Consider the following 26,524-nt stretch of genomic DNA (forward strand, 5'->3'; position numbering starts at 1 on the left):
AAGAATTAAAAAAGACAGCAAAATAAAATTTCCATAAAGAATTAGAAATTTTGCATAATAAATAAGGAAATTGCCAATAAAGAAATCATGATATAAGCAATAAATAAATATAAAGTTTTCTTAAAGTGAAGGTGGGTTGAGCTTAACCACGCTCACTCGATTCCATCCCATGCTCCGAGTGTCGTCCAAAAGCCTATTTGAACAAAACCTTTTTGAGTACAAGCCGGTTCAAGTTTGTATGAAAACTAGTATGGGAAACTAAACCTTCCATTACACTGGCTAGATTGCCTTCCCTCCTAACGCTGGTGAAAAGAGAACCCACATAGCTGAAAGCAACATTTCAGGGACTTCACTGAACGAAAACCACACCGCAGGAAAGATCCATTGATAATGTATTGCAAAAAACAGCATTTTATACCCCGCTCACCCCCATTTTTTGTATGAGGTATCTGCCCCTGGTGGGATAGATATCACAGACAAATTCTGGCTATTTTGTTCAATTACACGTTTTACTGATGCCTTCTGAGAAGCGTAATTATCATGCCAAAGATTCGCAACCTCAAATAAAATCGACTCCCAACTATTGGAACGACCATTCATATGCATTATCTATTGAATTAAAACTCTTGAATATTTCATCAAGTCATTTGGTCTCCCTCCTCGCCAGCGCCCAATGACGGAGTGCCACAATCAGAATAATGTAAAATTCTACCTCGCCATATCAACTGTCATACAAACCTGAAACGACCGATAAGCCCCTATTCAAATCGAAATACAATCGAAATATGAAACATAATCGACCGAGATTGGCGGCGCAAAATTATTTTTGGATTACCCTAATTATTAGTTTGCTGCTATCGGTGCCGGTGTTTACATTCGCTTCGCGATCAGTTTTTATTTGTTTTTTTTCGGGCAAAAATTGCAGTTTATATTAAGTTTTCGCTTCAAGCGAGTGACTGATTTCAAAAAGTGATGCTTAATTTGCGTTCAATCAACATTTCGGGCTGCTCATGTGCGGAGAAGTGAGTAAAAACTTATTTTTTCAATGCGCTTTGAGAAAAAGTGAAGTGCATTTATAAACCCACCGAATCGCGAACGGCTATTAAATTGGTACGAAACTGCTGATTTATGATATAATTCGGGCCAAAATTCATAGGACTCTTTGAAGAAACATGTTCACTATCACGGGAAGTAAATAAATATGCTGTGAACAGGTTAGTAATTTGAATATTAAGCTTTTGTTCGATGCTTTTGTTCGATTCGAATGTTGGTGGGAGAGGAGTGCGGGAGGTGTGGTGTTGACCCGTGGAAGGTCCGGTTTTAGTGGTAAATTGAAGTCACACGATTAAAAATACGAGCGAAAAAAAACGTTTAAAAACAGAATTCTGTGTATTTCCATAAAAAATTTAAAACTTTCCACAAAATAATCAATGAAGGGCAATCAAAAAAACAAAATTTCCATAAAAAATAGAAAAAAGCACTGAAATTGATTACATTTTCCATGAAAAATAAAAAAATGCTTAGTTTTATTGTTTTTTGTATTTCTTTATGAAAAAAGATTTAATATGTTTTTGGTCTTCAATGAAAGCCGGGTCTCCATTCTCTTATTTTTATATGGCAGGCCTGGCAGTGAGTCACTTTTTAGTGACTTGGTCACCTTTTTCGGGTCAGTCACTAAAAAGTCTCTTTTTCCGACCTCAAGTCACTAAAGTCACTTTCTCGGAAAAAGTCACTATTTTCAACTATTTTAAAACTATCGACTTGGTTTTTTGAAGAACATCGTCGCGGAATGGAAAAAAAATGTTGAAAAATTTGAAACCTTACCCACTGTTTGATATTGTAAAGGACTTTGGTAGAAGATCTTTTTCATATTTTTTTCCGTAAGGAGCCAATGAATGGTCATCTGCTCCGAAAAAAAACTTAAAAAAATTCCAAAATCTATTCTGATGATAATATAGACATTCGAGACTGGATCAAATTTGAAAATTCTATCGAAAAAAGTTGGAATTTTTTTTAAAGATTTTTACTATTTTGAGTTTGATTCATCGGTTGGTAGCTCGAAATTCTTGTTTAGGCTTTTCGGAATTCTGAACAAATTCTTCAGGTTTTCTTTAGGATTCTTGGGTTTCAGATTTATGAATTTTGTGAGTCAAAATAAATCCACGTCGAAAAATTATTTAAATAATTTTTTTGCATATTATAAAAACGCCATTTTCACACTCAAGCGAAGTGTTTCCGTTTTGGAAGTTCGAACCCATATTAAACCTTATTGCACCTCATTTTGTATGACTCGCCTCAAATTGTGTTTTCCCGTGGTGAAAGGGGCGACAATACAAAAATTAAAAAGAAAAGAATAGAATAAAACAAACCCATCAGATTTTATTTGTCATAAGACGAATTATTCCATTTAATTCCATCACTTTGTAAACATTGATCAGCGTCCCATACTCGACTCGACTTGAGAGACTAAAGACGTCATTACCGTCATTACTGTTAAGATTGAAATATGTATACTTGTAAAAAAATGCAAAGTAATGGAATTAAATAACATATTCCACTAAATAAGTGCACATTTTTTTTCATCGGATCTGGTGAATAATGTTTTGGCAATTCATATTTTTTGCTGAATTAATTGCGCCTTAAAATTTGCCAAAAGATAGTAGAGGGAGACATAATTAAAATTTATTTGAAAATTATTAGTATTGGCCTTATTAACTTCATATAAAAGTTTTTTTTTGTCGCTGTAAATGAAATTCAAAGTCACTATTTGGTCACTTTTTCTGCAGCTGAATGTCACTATTTGGTCCCTTTTTTCGCCAGTGTTGGTCACTAAAATCACTATTTTGAGCGGCATTGACGGCTACCAGTCCTGATATGGGATTAGATTTTAGATTTTCCGTGCCAACATTACGTAAATCCTATCTTTTGAATTCACATAGGAACAAAATCCATCAACAAGTGTTCCGGAATATAAGGCGACGTGTCAAAGAATAACCACAAAAGACATTTGTTTGTTATTTCGCCTTTTCGAGAAACGCATGCTATGATGTAACATGAAGCGATGCTTATGAAGTTTGATTTTTCGCACGTCAAATGCAAGCGTTGATGATGTTAGTGCCTCTGCAGGCTGAATTGCGCAAAAATAGTCCCGAGCGATGGATTTCAATGAAGTGTTACGTCTGTATGCTGAAAAGCTTAAACAGGACCTTGGGTTGTTTTATGGAAAATTTTACTTTTTTCCATTCAAAATTGCTAATATCTTTCTAGTTTTCGGAAAATCCTCTTAGGTTTATGGAAATTTCGTATTATTTATAATCGCAATTTGTGTATCCATTGCTTCAACTCTGATTTTGTTTCATTTTTATTTTTAGTTGTTGTCCATTTTCAATTACAATTTACAATTTTTAAGTACGAGTCATGTCATAAGACTGACCATATGTTAAGTTGTGCTTGGTACTAAACGACATGTACATTAAAACATTTCTGATTTCATATTAAAAAAAATCAACTACACTGATGAAAATAAAAATTTGATTAAAATAATTACTTTCATTTATTTGCAGAAGGTATTAGCAATTAAAGATGCACAATCAGCAATAGTGTTAATATCCATTTTAGATTAGAAAATTTTGCTAAATTACATGTTTTAAAAAAAGTCCGCAAAAAATAATTTCCAGAAGAATATTTAAATAAACTTTATCTTATACTTTGTTTTTTATTTTCTGAGAAATTGTATCATTAAACTTGACGTAGACATGGAGTTTGGAATCAAAACATATAATTTTTCGTTGATGTATTAGCAGTATCTCCTCTATTATAGTAGGGTCACTGCTCCTTGACTTGTTTCTTATTGTTGTGATTTTTTTTCATCAGTAAGCACGCATGGTAGCAAAAAGAAGCAACGAAATTGGTGCTGCATTTCTTTGTTTGGAAAACGGGACAGTTCCCCCAAAATAGCACATTTTGCCCAAGTCTGAAAATTTTATAAATAGAATTGTTTAACTTCAAATACTATCATCAATAAGAGATCTATAAATGCCCTACACTTGCTTGAGTAAATAAGGGCTTAATAGTTAGAAACAAAGCAATTCTTATTATGTATTTAATTATTAGTTTTATTTCCAGAAGTTTTGCGTTGCGTTGCGTTGCGTTGCGTGGTAACGGAGTATTTCGTAGATTGCATACTGATAGCTGTCATGTATATTCTTTAACTTTCTTACCCCAATTGCTTATGGATTACTATTTGGGATATAATAGCAACCCAATTGGAGGTCCAAAATGATAAAGCATGAAAGCTACCATTGCCGGCCACGCCCATCTTCTCCGTTACTAGGGAAAGGAAGGAAATGATGATATGACATCTACTTAACGAGAGGCCAGCGACTCACCGACGCCCTCATAGATGTCAAGGAGTTGGATGGTTGGTAGAGAATATGGTTTAGGAATATCATCATAAGCAAATGATATAAGTTTGTACAGACGTTGGGAGTGACAATGCTAAGAAATTTACGTCACTCCGTTCTCTATGGTGTTGCTTCTTCTTGGGGTGGGACAAGGTATTAGACTTGCCCCGGCTAATTAGCCTAGGTTTAAGCGCCAATACTCGCTCTCTGAAACGAGAAAGAAAAAAAAATTGCCCCACCCACCTCCCAATACATGTCAATAGTCACTTCCCTTATTGGTTACAGAAGAAATTTCGGCAAAGATAAAAATCATAATTTTTGTCAACAAAAAATACAGATACGAATTTTAACATGTTTTTTTAGCTGTACCACCAATAGGCGGTAGCGATGATCATTTCCTAATGAATATGCATGAGTACTCTATGAGATGGACAAACACATGCTTCCCATAAACAAAATTGCCAAATAATGTAGAAATTGTAGCTGCTATAAAAACCCTAATTTTAGTAACAAATTGATTGCTAAGGAAAAGTATCTCATTCTTTCGGATCGTACATTTAAGGAAGAAAGAAAATTGGCAAACAGCCACTGAGAATATTAGGGCTATCGCTGAGAGTTGCACTTATATTTTGCAGAGGATAAAAGAGACAAACGACATACAATCGGTGGTGATTAGATCGGAAAGCTCTTTCCTTCGTTAAATATTTCTTGCATCTTAAAGACTACAGAATTGATTTGTTTAATCGCTGACAAGATCTAAGCCAAAATTAGCATGGGCCTTTCCCCCAGAACGTAGATAAAGTTTCAAATATGATATAACACATAAGTGTAAGAACAATATGAATCAGACTGTGGACATTTCATGTAATACTTCCCACTAGTCGAAAATACATCAGAAGGGTAAAATATTGAATGTATACCCATGTAGAGACGAAAATCAAACTAATAACATAAAAATAACAAACTTTGCTGTGACATCAGGTTTTGCTACTTTTATGCTATTCATGAATAACATAAAATAACAAACACACTTTCTTATTTTATCAAAATCCGTTATTCATGTGTTGTTGTAAGGAGAGCAGCACAACAAATGAAAAACAAACTTTGCTATCACAACAAATTTGTCATTCAATCATCATTTGAGTTTTCAACATATCAATAATAACTGATTTTGGTATTTTCTTTTTTGCAAATATTTTAGCAACTATATCAAACAACCTAATATAAAATTTTGCTATTCAGTTATGTATATAATAAAAGTAACAATTGTTATTGTTTTGCTGTCCTTTTCTACCCGGGTAGAATTTCTTGAAAACTATTTTCAAACACTGTGTTATAAAAGTTGTTAAAGCATCTTGTTATTTTTAATAATTAATTTTTCAAATGCCGAACTCAATATTTAGACATAAAAAAATAAAACTAGAGATTAACTAGTTGGGTGAACTACAATCTATTTGTGGTGCAAACTATTAACAAATCTACGCATATCCTTTCAATACAGAACGCTCATGCAAGCTTGTTCTTTCTCTGTATCGAAAGCGATAAAATCAGAGTCAAGTCATTTAGTCAATAATCCCAACTAAATATTAGCCTAAAGGCACTATTATATGTTACAATAATTTAATAATTATAAAGATGCACATAATAACACAAAAAAGAGATAAAATTGGAACCTCTCACCGAATGTATCCGAAACCTGGATGAATAGGTTGCAACCAGCGTAGGCACCACATCACTGCACTTAATATTTAAAATCACACTTAATATTTAAAAAAAAGTAGTTTATACAATTGTCCACCAGCCAAATACCAAAAACGGGTGAAAAAACTTGACCTTAGTTTTATTTCCAGAAGTTTTGAATACACAAACTGCTAATAATTCAACACTGCATGGAAGCTGTCTTTCCTATAATCAAACTCTATAGATCCAAAAGTTAAAAGTTAAATGTAAATATGTTACGTTTATACAAGTCCTACGTCTACTCGCGGTTATGTTGACAACATTACCCATTGATCGTTTTTGCAAACAAAAGCTTCTTCCGTCGCTGGGGGGCTAATATGTATTTTGAAATGTTGACAGTTTTAGAATGCTTTCTGTCAAAAGATACGTTGAGATGTCTACCGTGCGGAACCGAAATCCGTACAGCACCGAAATCCGTCCACCTCATGAGATATCAATAAATTAATGAGGGTTAAAGGTAATTAATGTAGAAATAATTTATCTTGTCCTATTCAGATACTTGGCAGTAAGCTTCTAGTGCATAGAAATGGAAAGAAGGCTTTGAAATCAAAACAACAAAAATCAAAAACAAATAACCACCCACCAAACGCAGAGTTTTTGCCGCCATTTTGTTTTCGGGTAGAGCATTATTGCACCAAAAGTAACTGTGTTTCTTTGCTAATTGCGTATCATTACATAAGATAAACGGAATACAAATCGAAGGGATCGCTTCTCAAGGTGCGTATCGAACTATGTACAGTGGTAGTTTCGTCATTCAGACTGTTTCAATTTAAATATTTAGAAAAAAAATAGCTGTACGGATTTTGGTCCTTTGATTCGAAATCCGTCCACGGTTGACGGATTTCGAGTCAGGAGTAGTTGGTTTTATTCATTATTTTATTATGTTTTTCGTAGGTTTTAATGAGTAAATGTGAAACACTCCAAAAGTAGAAGCCTTCATGCCCCTATGTCAATGAAAAACGTTTTATTTACATTCGATTCCTATTTTCTAATGACTTTTTTATATACAAAGGTGCTTAAGGACATAGTTGGAAGAGTACCACGATGGCCGCCAATATGGCACCGGACCTTCCACGGGCCAACCCCACACCTCCCGCACTCCTCTCCCACCAACATTCGAATGCATCGAACTGCATCGAACAAAAGTTTAATATTCAAATTACTAACCTGCTCACAGCATATTTATTCACTTCCCGTGATAGTGAACATGTTTATCCAAAGAGTCTTATGCATTTCGGCTCGAATAATATCATAAATCAGCAGTTTCGTGCCAATTTATTAGCCGTTCGCGATTTGGTGGGCTTATCACTGCACTTCACTTCTTCTCAAAGGGCACTGAAAATATCAAGTTTTCACTCACTTCTCCGCACATGACGAGCCCGAAATGTTGATGGAATGCAAATTAAACATCACTTTTCGAAATCAGTCACTTGTTTAAACCGAAAACTTAATATAAACTGCTATTTTTGCCCGAAAAAAACGATTAAAAACTGATCGCGGAGCGAATGTAAACAACGGCACCGGCAGCAGCAAACTAATAATTAGGGTGGCTCAAAAAATAATTTTGCTCCGCCACGCTCAGTCGATTGTGATATATAATTTGGGTGTCATCCGATGGTTTGGGCTGGTTTGAATAGAGGCTTACCGTGTACAAGTCGTTTCAGGTTTGTATGACAGTTTATATGGCGAGGTTGAATTTAACATTATTCTAATTCTGGCACTCCGTCATTGGGCGATGGCGAGGGGGGAGACCATATGACTAATGAAATATTCAAGAGCTTCAGCTCCATAGACAATCCATATTGAATGGTCGTTCCAATAGTTGCGAGTCGATTTTAATCGAGGTTGCGAATCTTTAGCATGATAATTAGGCTTCTCAGAAGGCATCAGTGAAACGTGCAATTCAACAAAATACCCAGAATTTGTCTGTGATATCTATTGCACCAGGGGCAGATACTGCTAGTCTAGTCTAGTTTACACTATCGCACCAGGGGCAGATGCTTCATACAAAAAGTGTGACATGGGGGTGAGTGGGGTATAAAAAGCTATTTTTTTGATTACGTAACGAATCAATGGATCTGTCCTGCGGTGCGGTTTTCTTTCAGTAAAGTCCCTGGAATGTTGCTTTCAGCTATGTGGGTTCTCTTTTCGCCAGCGTATGGAGGGGAGGCACTGTAGCCAGTGTAATAAAAGGTTTAGTTTCCATACTAGTTTTCTTACAAACTTGAACCGGCATGCGCTCAACCACTTTTTGTTCAAATCGGTTTTTGGAGAACACTCGGAGCATGGGACGGAATCGAGTGACCGTGGTGGTGCTGGGTCGTTTTTTGAACCACCCTAGTAATATTCTTTGTTTTTTTTTTAATACGACACCAATACTACTACAGTATATGACAGTTTTTATTGTACAAATACTTTCAAAGCTTTGTTTTGGTACTCAACCCACCTTCACCTTAAGTGTACGGATTTCGATGCCCCACGGTATAACCGAGCGGTGCCTACGACCGATCCACTTCCCCATGTTTCTTGTAATAAAAAAAGATAAGTGGATGTAATTAAAAATGGGTACTACTCGTGTTTTAATCAAAAAATAATCTTTTCACGAAAAAATATTATCACCAAGAAAAAGGACAAGCTTCTTAATTTACTCACCAAGATCTGTCACACCATTTTTAAACAGATTATCGCCACCCGAGTTATCTCCGGACTGTTCCTTGCTCCCACCGGTGCCGGTACTTTTCTCACTCTGCGTTGGCGAGATCTGCTGCTGTGACTGCTGTTGAGCGGGGTTCAATTTGTTAGCAATTTGACCCGCTGCAACAGCCACGTTGCCGCCTTCTCCCACCGATCCCTGTGGGCTCGCCCCATTTCCGGACGATCCTGCTCGCACCAGTTCGGCGGCAAGGCTGTTGTCAATGGCGGCACAACCGGCGCTGCTGATGCTGCTCCCACTGGTACCGGAACCCGAGTTCGGTCCCCCGGTCGTGCTGGTAGAATTCGATTCTGTACTGCTGTTGTGACTGCTTCCGTTGTTGTTACTGTTTGCAAACGATGAGGCCGGTGCCGACGTGGGCGTTCCAGATGATTCGAATGGTTTCGATAATGGCTTCGCATTGTCCAGTGACAGGATAGGCCGGAACGGACGAACACCGGTGGCTGGAGTCGTTGTCTTATCAGTCGTATCCAGTGAACGAGTTTTCTGAAAGAGACACAAACGATATGAATGAATTTTGTGGGCATGGAAGGCAGAGGAGTCAAGAGGTCACACCTGCTGGGGTGATATGTTGAAATAGAGGCGAAATTCGAAACTTCACTGCGGAAAAGCCCATCTAAGCATTTCGTAAGCGATGACCACAAAACAATTCGTGTTCGTTCAAGCAAACCGACTATCGGACAGTTTGCACAATTGTCTACACCTGAAACCACACGAAACAATGCATCTAATGCCATGAAAGCAGCATCTAACCCATATTTTCTCGGAGAGATTCGAATTTCATAAACATGCACCACATGTAGGAATTTGCTGCCTTCATGCGGCTTCGAAACTAGGTCGCCTGCAACATTGATTGGCTTTTCTGTGGCTGGCCAGCTAGGAGCTTCCGTTCCCTTTCCCAAACAAACAAAATTAAGCGCTTTATATAGGTACTCGAATGGTGCTCACAGCTCACGGCCATAAGTTTCCGACCCTACACGAACGGTCCCAGATAGCCATCGTTTTCGGAGCCCAATAATGACGGTCGATTACATCGAAATGGGTGCTCATTTTTCCTACCTTCCTTTGTTGGCGATCACGTGGAAGATACGTAATTCTGCTGCGGTGGTTGCTTCATGGCCGGAATTTGCCCATAATTTAGCAAAACTAGTTGGGTGGCAGCTAATTAATGCTAATTTAGCCCCATTTGGCTTGCAATTAATGACGGCTTTTGTTCATATCCTTCATTGATAAACCGCCAGGTTAAGCAGCCATTGCGCAAGTTGGCTCCGCTTATCGAAGGGGAAGTCAAAGCGTCGTGGCATAAATAGCAGCATCTATCATTAGTGAGTAACCTGGTCGGATTAAGGCTTGATGGAATGCATTGGGGTTCTCCAGGCTTCAAGATCAAATGCTGATGGTTGCCAAATGCTTATGTTGAATAAAACTGATTTGCATTGTTTCCACATATATAAATCATACAGTGACGTTTTTTCAGAACATTATTGATATGACTAAAAAAACTAATTTCAAGTTGGTGTATCTAGTTGAATCAAGCTCAAAAATGTTTGAACTGTTGATGTCTTATTATGCGTAGGTATCTAATTAATATCCATAATATAATAAAACAAAAGCGAAACAGTACGAAATTGTAATTTAGAGACGTCATTCCATGACAAAACATTTTACTAAGCTATGCAACTCACTTTAATTTTCAAGTTCCTCCTCTTGTATGTTTAGTTTTCCTTACCATCGCAAACTAACCCGCCTCAAGGGCAAAATTCTCGCGGCTGATTCGTTTCATGCAATCAGCTCATGTACTTGCCTCCTCGTTGGGTTATGAAGTGGCGTATCGCGGTTGAAAATTATATGCGTCCCTTTGTTGGAATGCTGATGCCATCCCTTTGGCAAGGTAACGGTAGACCAAGTCCTTTCAGTAAGTCCGTGCGGCATTGGCATACTGACTGGCATCGAAACGATTTAATTTATATGTAAATTTCATCAATTGAGGTAACACAAACAGTTTGCCGCGAACTGAGATTCATCGTAGCTTGTCGTAGGTCGGCATCGACTAGCAACGCGCCTGGAGCATCATCAGTTCAGCTGATGGATGAGGTTTGGCGAAGACATTGTATTGAGAAGTGAACATTGCTAGCAACATCACAATGTTGCACAGCTAACACAAACTATGACAGGAGATTGATATGCTTTGTAATTACGAAGTAGTTAATATGAGATTTGGAGAACGTAATTATGCATTGCCCTCAAGTGCAGCGGTCGTTATTGAATCGATTAGTCATGATTTAACTGGGCATTTAAAAGTTTAATTTTTATTTATTTGAGAAAATAAAAATTGAGGCAGAAACATTATGCAATATGAATGTTTACTGATTTGTTCCTAATTGCTAATTGTTTTATTGTAGATTCGTCAGTAATTTATCAAAATTCAGCAGAACTGATTTTTTTTATCGATAACTTGGTAATGTTTTCCAAATTGCCGCTAACTGCAAGCCAGGCACACTTTTCCTTGATTTAACCCTTAAATGCGCAATGTTGTTTTAAAACAACAAACCGAAAATACGTTTAATGGTAATAATTTTAATGGTAGTTTACGCTAAAAATACTTTCGACGATTTCTAGAAAAATCGCCTTGCGCCTTTAAGGGTTAATATTCATATATGGTGGTTTTTCAACCTATTTCGAGAGTTTTGGAAGTAAAAACAACGAGTTTAGAAATAAGCATATGGGATATTATTTTTGCAGCTCGGCAAAAATCCGCATAGCCGCGCGCCAGCAAAATAAAAAAACTGATATCCCGTCAAAATGACGTTTGTTAGCTTATTTTCGATAAATTATTTGCTGATTCTTAGCAACTTTGACAGAAATCTCAGAAAAACATGTTTGCTGGGGCTCGGCTGTGCGAATCTCGGTAAAAGTTAAAGAAATTGCTAAGATCCTGGTAAAGAAATTAAGTGTGCTGAAATTGTTTGCTCCCTATTATGTGCTCTAAGGATTCATTCATTTATTTAGTTAACATCTAAACAGATAACACTGAATCAACAATTTGACGCCACAATACACGGTTCGAGGCTGCATCTCTCCATCCTCGGATACGCCCCACGCTCGCCAAGTCGTTCTGCACCTGGTCTGCCCATCTCGCTCGCTGCGCTCCACGCCGTCTCGTACCTGCCGGATCGGAAGCGAACACCATCTTTGCAGGGTTGCTGTCCGGCATTCTTGCAACATGTCCTGCCCATCGTACCCTTCCGGCTTTAGCTACCTTCTGGATACTGGGTTCGCCGTAGAGTTGGGCGAGCTCATGATTCATTCTTCGCCGCCACACACCGTCTTCTTGCACACCGCCAAAGATGGTCCTAAGCACCCGTCTCTCGAATACTCCGAGTGCTTGCAAGTCCTCCTCGAGCATTGTCCATGTTTCATGTTCGTAGAGGACAACCGGTCTTATAAGCGTCTTGTACATGACACATTTGGTGCGGTGGCGAAATTTTTTCGACCGCAGTTTCTTCTGGAGCCCGTAGTAGGCCCGACTTCCACTGATGATGCGCCTTCGTATTTCACGGCTAACGTTGTTGTCAGCCGTTAGCAAGCAAGGATCCGAGGTAGACGAATTCCTCGACCACCTCGAAGGTATCCCCGTCTATCGTAACACTGCTTCCCAGGCGGGCCCTGTCGCGCTCGGTTCCGCCCACAAGCATGTACTTTGTCTTTGACGCATTCACCACCAGTCCAACTTTTGTTGCTTCACGTTTCAGGCGGGTGTACAGTTCTGCCACCTTTGCAAATGTTCGGCCGACAATGTCCATGTCATCCGCGAAGCAAATAAATTGACTGGATCTATTGAAAATCGTACCCCGGCTATTACACCCGGCTCTCCGCATGACACCTTCTAGCGCAATGTTGAACAACAGGCACGAAAGTCCATCACCTTGTCTTAGTCCCCGGCGCGATTCGAACGAACTGGAGTGTTCGCCCGAAATCTTCACACAGTTTTGCACACCATCCATCGTTGCTTTGATCAGTCTGGTAAGCTTCGCAGGAAGCTGTTCTCGTCCATAATTTTCCATAGCTCTACGCGGTCTATACTGTCGTATGCCGCCTTGAAATCAACGAACAGATGGTGCGTTGGGACCTGGTATTCACGGCATTTTTGAAGGATTTGCCGTACAGTAAAGATCTGGTCCGTTGTCGAGCGGCCGTCAACGAAGCCGGCTTGATAACTTCCCACGAACTCGTTCACTAATGGTGACAGACGACGGAAGATGATCTGGGATATCACTTTGTAGGCGGCATTAAGGATGGTGATCGCTCGAAAGTTCTCACACTCCAGTTTGTCGCCTTTCTTGTAGATGGGGCATATAACCCTTCCTTCCACTCCTCCGGTAGCTGTTCGGTTTCCCAGATTCTGACTATCAGTTTGTGCAGGCAAGTGGCCAGCTTTTCCGGGCCCATCTTGATGAGCTCAGCTCCGATACCATCCTTACCAGCTGCTTTATTGGTCTTTAGCTGTTGAATGGCATCCTTAACTTCCCTCAAGGTGGGGACTGGTTGGCTTCCATCGTCCGCTGAACTGACGAAGTCATCTCCTCCGCTGCCTTGACTTTCACTGCCTGTACTCTTCGCGCCATTCAGATGTTCCTCGTAGTGCTGCTTCCACCTTTCGATCACCACACGTTCGTCCGTCAATATGCTCCCATCCTTATCCCGGCACATTTCGGCTCGCGGCACGAAGCCTTTGCGGGATGCGTTGAGCTTCTGATAGAACTTGCGTGTATCTTGAGAACGGCACAGCTGTTCCATCTCCTCGCACTCCGCTTCTTCCAGGCGGCGTTTCTTCTCCTGAAAAAGGCGGGTCTGCTGTCTCCGCTTCCGTCTATAACGTTCCACGTTCTGCCGGGTACCTTGCTGCAGCGCGACCGCCCGCGCTGCGTCCTTCTCCTCCAGAATCTGTCTGCACTCTTCGTCGAACCAATCGTTCCGTCGACTTTGACCCATATACCCGACGTTGTTCTCCGCTGCGTCGTTAATGGCTGCTTTGACTGTATTCCAGCAGTCCTCAAGAGGGCCCCATCGAGCTCACCCTCTTCCGGCAACGCTGCCTCGAGATGCTGCGCGTATGCAGTGGCGACATCAGGTTGCTTCAGTCGCTCTAGGTCGTACCGCGGCGGTCGTCGGTACCGAACATTGTTGATGACGGATAGTTTTGGGCGCAGTTTAACCATTACCAGATAGTGGTCAGAGTCGATGTTAGCGCCACGATATGTCCTGACGTCGATAATGTCGGAGAAGTGCCGTCCATCAATCAGAACGTGGTCGATTTGTGATTCTGTCTGCAGTGGTGATCTCCAGGTGTACCGATACGGGAGGCTGTGTTGGAAGTAGGTGCTGCGAATGGCCATATTCTTGGAGGCGGCGAAATCAATTAGTCGTAGGCCGTTTTCGTTCGTCAGCCGGTGAGCGCTGAACTTTCCAATAGTCGGTCTAAACTCCTCCTCTTGGCCAACCTGAGCGTTCAAGTCTCCTATGATGATTTTGACGTCGTGGCTTGGGCAGCTGTCGTACTCACGTTCCAGCTGCGCGTAGAATGCGTCCTTATCATCATCAGTGCTTCCGGAGTGTGGGCTATGGACGTTGATTATGCTGAAGTTGAAGAACCGGCCTTTGATCCTCAACTTGCACATTCTTTCATTGATCGGCCACCACCCGATCACGCGCCTTTGCATATCGCCCATCACTATGAAAGCTGTTCCCAGCTCGTGTGTGTTGCCGCAGCTCTGATAGATGGTATGATTACCTCTAAACGTTCGCACCATTGATCCCTTCCAACAAACCTCCTGCAGCGCTACGATGCCGAATCCACGGTCCTTGAGCACATCGGCGAGTATGCGTGTGCTCCCGATGAAGTTGAGAGATTTGCAGTTCCACGAACCGAGTTTCCAATCGCTAGTCCCTTTTCGTCGCAGTGGTCTTCGCCGATGGTTCCGGTCCGTACTCTCTTGTTGATTGTTCGTTGCTTAAGATTTTTAAAGGCTGGCTTGCAGGGCCTGACACCAAACCCCTAAATTTCCGGAGGACCATTCCTCCTTATTTCCGGTGGACCATGGTGCACAGTTTCACTTAGAGTCCCTCGCTGGCACTCGGACGATGATCAGCCGCCCTAACATGGAGAACAGACGCTGTTGTGAGCCGATCCTGACATGGAGAACAGACGCTCAATAAGATTTGCACCTCCGGAAGGAGCAAACCCCCTTCCCTGTCAGCATACGACCATAGTTCCCACCGGGGTTGGTTACCCGATCTTCCCTAAGGTTGCTCGTATCCCGGCCAGCACCGCGGGGAGGTAGGGATAGGAGTTGCTGGGTAAGAGGCTAAGGACCGCGAGATGGGGTCTATTTTATTCCTTCAGGTACGCGAAGTACCAATGGTACGCTTTACCCAGCATTTGCCGTGCCGTGCTCTAAGTATTGTTCATACGATTTTCTCCGAAGAAATTCTACTTGAATTTTCTGAAGAAATATCAGAAGAATTAGTGAATGCATCAACGCAGGCCTTAAATTTTCTAACCACCATGATGTGCAATTGTTAACACTTTGTACTTGTGTACGAAAAAAATAACACACACAAATAACATGTAAAATGACGTCTCGATTCGCAGTGGAAGTAAAATTTTCAATAACCCTATTTCACATGCATAATAAATCACGAGTACTATAACTGACTCTACTCTTCTCTAACGTAATTTGATTTCATGGTGTTTTTACTGTTGTTAAAAAACACAGAATTATGAAGATTTCGATCCACGATAACATAGCACTTTTGAATGCTAGCGTCCCACCGCACAGAATTGTAATCCAGTCAATCCACAGTAACAAGATTCTTCTTGCAGGCGTCACAACAACGCAGGGGATAACTTTTGAAAGCGGAGAATTGTAATCATTTCGATCCCCAATAACAACATTTTCTTGCTGGTGTCCCACCCACGCAAAGAAAGAAACTTTTTAATGCGGGCGTCCCTCTTCTCAGAACTGTGATTATTCCATTCTACAATAACACCATTCTTTTTGCATTTTTTTTTGTCCGCACAATGCAGAGGAACAAACACTTAAAAGCGGGCGTCTCTCCACACAGAATTGTGATTATTCCGATCCACAATTACATCAGTTTTTTTGCGAGCGTCCCACTAAACCAGGAAATAGAATCTCTTCAATGCGGGCCTCTCATTATGCCGAATTCTGATTCATCCGATCCACAATAACACTATGTTCCAAACGAACGTATCGCCAAGGCAGAATTTTTTTTGAAAGCAAACGTCCCTCCACGCAGAATTGCAATCAATTTGATGATTCTTCCACGCAGAATTGTATTTATACCAAACTTAAAGAAAACATCTCTTGTGGGTGTTTCATCAAGGCATGAAAAGAAATCTTTGGAAGTGGGCGTCGATACACGCAGAATTGCGATTAATTTGATTCACAATAACACAATTTACTTGCTGCTGTTCGACCAACGCAGAGAAAGAAACTCTTTAATGCGTGAGCTCCTTACGCAGAATTATGATCATTTCAACCCACAACAACACATTTTTTTGTTGTTGTCCCACCAACGCAGAAAACCCTGTTGGTTGCGGGCGTTGCACTACGCAAAATTGTGATTATTTCGATACACAATAACACCATTATTCTTGCAGTCATCACACCAACATAGAGGAAGACATTTCTGAATGCGGGCGCCTTTTCAGGTAGAAATGTTATCAATTTGATCCATAATAACGTAATTTTTCTTGCGGCTGTTCCACTAACGCAGAGAAAGAAACTATTAAAAGCTGGCGTCTCTCCACACAGAATTGTGATCATTCCGATCCCCACATGACCATTTCTTTTTTCTTGTTGGTGTCCCACCCACGCAAAGAAAAAACTGTTAAATGCAGGCGTCTCACCAACGTAGAGTTAGAAACTCTTGAATGCGGACGTCCCACCAACGCAGAACTGTGATCTTTACGTTCCACAGTAATATCAATCTTATTGAGAGCTCCTCCCAACTCAGAGAAAGAAACTCTTGAATACGGACGACTCACAACGAAGAATCGTCATCATTCCGAGCCAAAAAACACCATTGCGGGCGTCAAAAGCCAATTCCAGCGCTTAAAAAGGGAAATAAAATTTTATTAACAAATGGCGAAAAGGCTCAAAAACTTGCTCAGCAGTTCGAGAGTGCCCATAATTTTAGTCTAGGTCTCACTAGTCCAATTGAGGATCAGGTTACACGGAGCTTCGAAGACATTCTCAATCAAGAGAATGTTTTTGACCCTTCGTTGGGAACTAATTTGGATGAAGTGAGAACTATTACTAGAAAATTTAAAATATGAAAGCCCCGGGTGATGATGGTATTTTCTACATAATAATCAACAAACTTCCTGAGAGCTCTTTATCCTTTTTGGTTAATTTATTTAACAAATGTTTTCAATTGGCATACTTCCCAGATAAATGGAAAAACGCCAAAGTTGTTCCAATTTTGAAGCCGGACAAAAATCCAGCTGAGGCTTCTAGTTATCGCCCAATCAGTTTGCTTTCTTCAATAAGCAAACTGTTTGAAAAGATTATTTTAAATAGAATGATGGTTCATATTAATGACAATTCTATATTTGCTGATGAGCAATTTGGTTTTCGCCATGGGCATTCAACCACTCATCAGTTATTAAGAGTTACGAACTTAATTCGGCTGAACAAATCTGAGGGATATTCGACTGGAGTTGCTCTTCTTGATATAGAGAAAGCATTTGACAGTGTTTGGCATGAAGGTTTGATTGTAAAATTGATGAATTTTAATTTTCCTCTGTACATCATTAAACTGATCCAAAATTATTTATCAGATCGCTCACTGCAGATAAACTATCACAATTCTAAATCTGATAGATTACCTGTAAGGGCTGGTGTCCCCCAAGGCAGCATACTGGGGCCCATATTGTATAACATTTTTACTTCTGACTTACCTGATTTACCACCAGGGTGTCAAAAATCTTTGTTTGCAGATGACACAGGTCTCTCAGCCAAAGGGCGAAGCTTGGGCGAAGTTTGGATATTTTCTCCACTTACTCGCAAAAATGGAAAATTTCCCCGAATGCTTCCAAAACTCAGCTTTTAATTTTCCCTCATAAGCCGAGAGAGAAAACACGGAACACCTAGTCTAAGAAATGAATGCATGTATTAGATAATTAGCAAATAAAATTAGTTAAAAATAAAAATGAAAAAAAAAAACCATTCTGGGCGTCCCACCAACGCAGAGCAATTGAAAGCGGGCGTCCCTCCACGCATAATTACGAACAATCCGTTCCACAACAAGACCATCCTTCTTGAGTGCCTCCCATCAACTAAGAGATGGAAACTCTTGGATGCAGGCGTTCCATTACGCAGAATCATTCCAATCCACAACAACACCATTCTTCTTGCGAGCGTCCCATCAACGCAGAGAAAGAAAATTTTTGAATGCGGGCTTTCCACTGCACAGAGTTGTTATCATTTCGATCCACAATTTCACCATTCTTCTGGCGATCGTTCCGCCAACGCAGAGAACAAAATTTAAATCTTGGCTCACACCACATTAGCCACGATTCAAATTCGGGGAAGGGTCGAATGGCCGAAACCCATTCGGCTGAAAGTCATTTGGCCGAATGCCACTAGGCCGAAACCCATCTGGTCGAACGGGTTATTTGGCCGAAAGGGTCATTTGGGCTAAAGGGTCGTTTGGCCGAAAGGTTAATTTGGCCGATAGGGTCGTTTGGCCGAAAGGGTAATTTGGCCGAAAGGTACATTTGGCCGAAAATGTCATTTGCCCAAAATTGTCATTTAGCCGAAAGAGTCATTTGGCCGAATAGGACTTTTGGCCAAATCGGTCATTTGAAAAGTGAGAAATTAGGAATGAGAAGAGACACGTCTCACTTTTCACTCTTCATTTTTCTCTTCTCACTGTTAAAAGGTGAGAAGTGCGAAATGAGTAATGAGACGTCTCACTACTCACTTACCACTACTCACTTGAGAAGTGAGAAATGAGCAGTGAAAAGTGAGACGTCTCACTCCTCATTTCTCACTTCTCACTGTTAAAAGTGAGTAGTGAGACGTCTCATTTTTCACTCCTCATTTCTCACTTTTCACTGTGAAAAGAGAGTAGTGCGAAGTGGGTAGTGAGACGCCTCACGTCTCACTACATTTTACAGTGAGAAGAGAAAAATGAAGAGTGAGAAGTGAGACGTCTCTCTACTCATACCTAATTTCTCACTTTTCAAATGACCCTTTCAGCCAAACTACCCTTTCGGCCAAACGACCCTTTCGGCCAAATAACCATTTCGGTCAAATGATCCTTTCGGCCAAATGACATTCGGCATTCGTATATCATGAGGCTAACACAATGATACTTTTATCCCCAGGGAAGTCGAGACAATTTCCAATCCGAAAATTGTCTAGACCGGAACCGGGAATCGAACCCAGTCACCCTCAGCATGGTCTTGCTTTGTAGCCGCGCGTCTTACCGCACGGCTAATTCACACTATCATTCAATTTCTTTAATTTAGATTCGAAGAACAGTGAGAATGCGTCTTCTACACCAGGTCTGCCCAACCTTTTCAAGCCACGAGCCAATTTGCAGAATGACCACTTGCTGGCGGACCAGAAAATAATCAGCAAATATTTTTCAAACATTTTCAAAATTACCAAAGTGAAAAATGTACATTTTTTTCACAATGGCATTTAGTTTCACAGAATGGCTAAAATAGTTTTGAAGAAAAACTGAACACGATTTAATTGCGTTTGAGCAATTTTTGTGTGCTTATTTACATTTTTTTTACGTAACAGGACATGCAATTGTTGGCTTCTTTCAAATACCTACTCGACGCATATTGATTTCACAATCGGTGATTGAATTTCGCTTTATGCTTAAGTCATTGAGATGTTTGATGACTGACCCGTTTAGGATCATGCAGCTCGGGTATTGGTTTTGCGTTATCTTGTAAAAATAGTGTGATTTCCTTTCGAAGCGAATAAAATCTCTCAAGCAAGGGGCTAGCCAACGAACTTCGCAATAACACAGCAAATCTTAGTGTTCTTTTGCTTCCATTTCCGTCGACATAATTTGGAATTATGCGGTAGTTAGGTTTCCCGCAAAGGTTGATTTTCTTTAAAAAATGAGCGTCGCTACATCCCGAATATTGCTCGTTTTTTGAACATAGTTCTTTTTAGGTAGAAAATTAAATCGGTAGAGAAATATCACAAATTGACAAATTAAAAATTGAATTTATTTTCAAGTGTCCCAACGCCCGTGTTCTTTCTCGTCATTGCCATAGCTTTATCAGTTGTTAAGCCTTAAATTTTCAAGCTCCTTCATACTAGAGGTGTGCGCCGGTCCAAAAATCGTCAGCGGCGGCGTTTTCAGAGTTTGGGCCGGCGGCGTGAATCGGCCTGGCAATTTTTATTACAACCATATTTATTCAAGTCTTTTTTGCATTTTTTTTAATATATTTTTTTGACATTATTGTCTTAATGGACGAATCTTTACAATTTTACGGGAAAAGTCTGAGGCACTTCCCCACCAAAATTTTTTTCCAAAATATTTATTTTCGAATTTTTTAAGGAAACTACTTTGAAGTTTCGAGAATTCTTTAGAATTTTCAAGGGAAGCTCTTCAGAACTCGCAAGGAAAATTATTAGTTAAAAAATCTTTAGAATTTCTTATTTTGAATTTCTACAAGAAATTAATCCAAATTTCTACAGGAGAATGTTCAGAATATCGACGGCAAGTTTTTTGGAATTGCTGTTTAATAATTTCCATGGGAAAATCTCTGGAATTTTTACGAGGTGTTCCGGAGTTTTCACGGAAAATTGTTGAGTCTTCGCGGAAAACTGTTCGGAAACTCCATAGGAAATTTAATGGAATTTGCATGTTGTTTTTCAATTGCTACAAGGAGAAAAATGTGCTAGAATCAACGATACGGATTCTGCAACAATAAAAATATTTATTGTTGATACAACCACAAATAGGGTTGAATACGGTCCATACGCAATAGTTCACTGGTTTGTTTCTTGAATTATACCAACAGACTAGACACAGTCTAGTTGATTCAACTCTCGTATATATTTGTGTATGCTTCCCAGCTATCACTGTCACACGCAAAAAAAACGTTCCCGAATTCGTGAACCAGTAAAAATACACCGTGATTTAATTCATGGATTCGGGAACACCAGTCACGTTTTCCAGAACGTTCCAGAAAACGTGACTGCATTGTATGTTGTATGTTGAATGTTGTATGCTGTATGTTGTCTCTAACAGGTTGTTGGCCGAAATTGTCGTTTGGTCGTAATGGTCGTTTGACCGAAAGAGCCATTTGGCCGAATGAATCATACGATTTTGAATCATACCATTTACTAAATGGCCGAATGACCTTTTCGGCCAAAGGACCTTTTCGGCAAACGCTATTTTCGGTTGTATATCCATTTCGTTAAATAACATTTTCGGCAAGAAGGGTTTAATGATTTATTTGGACAAAAAACGAACAGTGGGTAATGTCTGTGACATAACCGCGAAGTGGACGTAGGACTTGACTTGACCATGCCTTTGAAGATGTATAATAATATCCAAATCTCTCACGTCACCTAAGTTGAATAAAAAATCGGCGATAACAGCCCAAACATTATTATAACAATTTTCATGAGCAATATAGGAAAAAATATCTCAAAAAGTAAAGCTCTTAATCGATTTTTCATCTAATAGCGGAATTTTGTTGTTGTTTATTTCATTATATGTCACAGTTCTTGTTATGTAACGGTTATGAAAAAATCTTGAAAATCTGCTATTCGCGTATAACATTTTATCTCTAGACTATTTTAGAATTTTTAAGAACTCTTTAGTAAGTCTATCAATGGCTCTCAGAAGAACCGTATGCTTTGAAAATAAACATTTTGTATGTCCATCTGTTGCGTCATGTTGCAGTGGATTGTAAAACTAATGTTGGGTGCTCCGGGTGGAGCGCGAAACCAAAGCTGTCTTCATGCAGTGTAGGTATGTGCCGACGTGTGTTGTTTCTCCAGATGGAACCAGCGGGATACGAACTGCCGACCGATGAACTGGTGACCAATTGCGTGCATTATCATTATCTTTCTTGGCCCTGATAAGGGCCGGAAATTAACTTTTTCATGGACAACTGGTTGACCGAAAGAGTTTCTTGTTCGAAACCAAAACACACACACGGTTTCTTCAAAAGCATCGCAATTCTTTCTCTTGCTTTTCTTCAGCCTGTCTCGGATCGATACTGATGCCGGCCGGCCTCGGCTCGACTCTGCTGCTGTTGCCGGTATCTGCTCGGCATTGCTGCGGTGTCGGGTCTGTGGGGTGGACTGCTTCTGGAACTTCTTCTACTGCTGTACTGATGGCTATGCTTCGGCTGATGTTGGCCTCGACTCTGCCGGGCCGAAAAAGTGGATAGTATGGACGATGCTGCCTTGCTAAAAGGTGTGAATGCTGTCGAATCGATATTACTGTTACTTGGCTTGTCCCGGTCAGAATGAAAGGAAAAAAAATCACGTTGCGCTATTTTATGCCTTCTCGTCAGACCCAGCAGCAGCTCATTCGCAGCTTCGACTGAAGGGCCTCCGAGTCCATGCGATATCGACTGAATAAGGAAATTATTTAACTCTTATAGCCTTGAAAAAGGCTGTTTGTTTCAGCTTGGTCCAACTAATAAGAAGGACTTAATGCTCTGTAAGCGAATGCACTTTTCGATTGGTCGGCCAATCAGTGAGCGTCTTGTATCCCGTTCCTTTGTCAGCCAAAGCGTCATCATCATCGACGCGTTCGTGATGGGCTTCTTCTTCTTTCTTTTGTTGCTCGCTGCTGGCGTCTATTTCCTAACGGCCTAACAGGCCACAAGCCAGGCAATCGAGCTTAGAGTTGCTGTTCAGGTGGGAAGTGCGGAAAATTTAGGATTGGTAGCTTGGGAGAACATTCAGTCACGTTCGCTTTGTGCGCGAACAGTATCAAACAATGTTTTTCTATATAAATCAATTGATAGCTTTTCATTTTGAGATATCTTTTTTAAATTGCTCGCGAAAACTGTTAAAATAATGTTTGGGCTGTTATCACCGATTTATTTATCTAAATTAGATTATGTGAGAAATTTGGACATATTAAGTAACTTTAAAGGCATGGTCAAGTCTAGTTTTTCGTCCACTTCGCGGTCACAGTTCTTGTTATGTCATGGTTATAAAAAATCTTGAAAATCTGCTGTATAACATTTTATCTCTAGAATATTGGATTTGACACCCAAGTACATTTTCTAACGCGGAGGGTATTTAAAACTTTGATAGTATATATATATATATATATATATATATATATATATATATATATATATCAGTGGCTCTCAGAAGAACCGTTTGCTTCAAAGAAATACATTTTCGCAAAACCAAAGCTGTCTTCATGCAGCGTATCCGCTTGACGTGTGCTGTTTCTTCAATATAACCAGCGGGATGCGAATCGCCTTAATGCAGCATGCGACGAACCAGTGACGAATGCCACGCAATTGCGAAAATTATTATTAACTCTCTTGGCCCTGATAAGCGCCGAAAATTAACTCCTTTCGGGGAACTGGTTGACCGAGGGGGTTTCTTTACTCGAAGCCAAAACACACACACACACGCGATTTCTTCAAGAACATTGCAGTTTCTTTCTCTTGATTTTCTTCAACTTGTTTCGGCTCGATACCAATGCCGGCCGGTCTCGGCTCAACACTGATGTCGGTCGGCCTCAGCTCTTCATTGATGCCGGCTAGTTCCGGCTCGACTCTGCTGCTGCTGCTGCCGGTATCTCCTCGGCATTGCTGCGGTGTCGGGTCTGTACAATGGGCTGCTTCTGGAACATTTTCAGCGGCTGTACTGGCATGCTTTGGTTGATGGTGGCCTCGGCGCTGCCGGGCCGAAAAGCGGATGATGCGGACGATGCTGTTTTGCGAAAAGTTGCGAGTGCTGTCGAATCGATGCTGCTGTGGCTTTGCTTGTCTCGGTTAGAATGAAAGAAAAAAAATCGTTTTGCGCTATTTTATGCCTTCTCAGCAGACCCAGCGGCAGCTCATTCGCTGGTGTCTGCACCCATCAGAATCAAGCGAACAAATGACGCGAGGAACAAGCGGCACCCATATTTATAGGTTTCAGTGCAGTCAATGTTTTGCTTCGAAAACAGTTTTAGGCCTATTGAAACAAGTTTTTCGGGTCATATCAAGTATGAATATGAAAGGCATACTTAAGATCTGTCGATTAAGGGGTTTTCCGAAGAGATCCGTTCACTGGGACAAACGCTATTATCATTCAAAATCTTTCAACACAGCGTAACGCGGTCGATTTAGAAATATTGAAATGACACCCGGTATAGTGAAGAGAGCCGTAAGTCCTACGTCAAAATCTTTCCGCCAAATGGCCCTTTCTGTCGTTTGGTCGAAAGTCATTTGGTCACAGATTTGTTCGAATGTCGCTTGGCCGAATAACACTGTAAGCCGAATTCCATTTTGGCGGAATTATGTAAACGTTTGTCCGAAACGGCTGTTGAGTTGAAAATGGTTTGACCGAAAATGTAATTTGACCAACAAAATTGTTTGACCTAGCAACCCTGTAGACTGAAACTGTTATTTGGTCGAAATAATCGTTTAGCCGAAAATGTCGTTTTGCAGAATAGATCATTTAGCCGAATTGACCTTTCTGCAAAACGGTCCGACACTTTAGGCAAGATGTTCTTTTCGGTCAAATGAATCTTTCTATCAAACGACCATTTCGGCCAATTGAGCTATCCGGTCAATTGATTCTTACAGCCAAAGGAACTGTATGGTTGAACGACATTTTCGACAGTATGTACCTTTCAATCAAAAGACATTTTCGGCGAAATAAGTTTAGGCTACATGAGTTTTGGCTAAATGGTTTTGTTACCGCAACCACTGTGCGAGAGATCTCTTCGACCATGAGATTGGTGAAGCACTCGAATATAGCTACGCACACAGAACAACGTTCGACTGATAAACCATCGATAAGCGACACCCTGTGAACGTACTTTATCTGTATACAATTCTATCCAACACTTATGCAATGAGGTAGTTTAATTCCGTCATTGGGATATGTTTATAGAGTCAAAAGTCTATCCCTATTGTGAGCAGTAATCACACCGCTATCGTTTAGTGTTTATGATCTAAAAGTTGATCTCGAGAGCCTTTAGTAAAAGCTACAGCATTCCACGTATGTTTCATTGTATACAGCAACTAGTGATAGTATCATATTTGCTTGGAAATGCATGATGGTAACACATGAATTACGATGGTTATAGGGATGCTCATAATGAGATTGTAGTAAGATCTAATTGTAGGAAATTTATTATACTTTATACAGGAAAGCTTGTGAACGATCGAGTTGTTGGTGAATTATATGAATTCAGCAAGATGAATACAGAAATGTAAGAATCATTTAAAATTTATAAATAAGAATCTAATTAAAATATATTTACAGCTTAGAAGCTGCTCAGTAATGCAACTGAAAGACTGTATTTAATGAAGTTATCCGTAACAGGTTTGTTCGGTCAAATGACACATTAGGCCAAACAACATTTGGCTTTCGGCCAAATGTCTTTCTGTCAACAACCCTTCTTCTCTAACTCTATTTCAACGAGAAACTCTTTAGATTTCAACGGAAATCTTAAAACACGGTAGCAGAGATGTCCATCTCCTCAGTGTGGTGAAAAGAAATTTTAATACACTCACATGCACCGTTGCATTTGAACGGGAGCGCGCCTCTTACGTTTGAATTCACCACAGCTTGGGAGAAGTGTGTGATAAAAGAAGATCGAACAAAATGAACCGAGCGCACAATCAACAGCAGAACAGTGCAGTGTGGAAAAAGAGCCCTAAAACGCACTGCAGTGAGCGCTGATAAATACGCAGCCGCGCGCACGGCCGTGTATACGCGCCGGTGGCATTTCTGTGTGAATTTTACTGCTGAGCTAATAGAATTAACCGAGCAGTCCGTAGCGAATTTTTTTCGGAAATAATATTGAATGTTCTTAAGTCTTTTGTTTTTCAGCTTAATCCATTTGCATGTAAAGCATTATGATTACCCAAATGAATTATTTTCTCACACGGCACTTTTTCGGTCATACGAAAAATCTAATTAGGGTGGGTGTACCAATTGTCGCCATACATAAGAACAAGTATTTTTTTAAAAATAAGTAAAAGGCATGTGGGTGAACTTTATTTATCAGGGAAAAGGTTTTACTTCCTGCTTCTTAGAACAGTTGTGACAACCACAATAAAATTTGTTATTATCCTCAAAATTGATTAATCCATAATAGGAACGCATGCACCAGTTGTGGCACTAATCTTAATTTTCCCAAATCCTATTGTTTTCTTATCCCATTGTTTTCTTATGGGACTGGCCAAATAGAGACCACAAGTGCGACAACTGGTGCAAAGGACGTCAAAAATTAAGCAAAATCATTTTTTACAATTATGCTTTGCTTGTTTTGGAGGAGATCAAAGGTGTTATCGTATCATATGAATATGCTTTATCGATATGAACTTGGTTTACGGTGATTTGATTGTCAATTTGGCATATAAAGCACTAGTGTGACAACTGGTGCTATAGCCACAACTGGTACA

At 40.2% G+C, this 26,524-nt stretch overlaps 1 protein-coding gene across 7 annotated transcripts in view; it reads right to left on the bottom strand.

The window, feature by feature from the left end:
- LOC134218493 (kazrin) overlaps positions 1-26,524 on the bottom strand; it is a 410,880-nt gene that overhangs the window by 171,993 nt on the left and 212,363 nt on the right. For all 7 annotated transcript variants that reach the window (XM_062697575.1, XM_062697576.1, XM_062697573.1 and 4 more), the window contains one exon: positions 8,796-9,342. In XM_062697575.1, the coding sequence (XP_062553559.1) occupies positions 8,796-9,342 (547 nt within the window). The remainder of the gene's footprint in view (positions 1-8,795; positions 9,343-26,524) is intronic.

The sequence above is a fragment of the Armigeres subalbatus genome, chromosome 2 (assembly GCF_024139115.2).
Source record: "Armigeres subalbatus isolate Guangzhou_Male chromosome 2, GZ_Asu_2, whole genome shotgun sequence".
NCBI classification, from domain to species: domain Eukaryota; kingdom Metazoa; phylum Arthropoda; class Insecta; order Diptera; family Culicidae; genus Armigeres; species Armigeres subalbatus.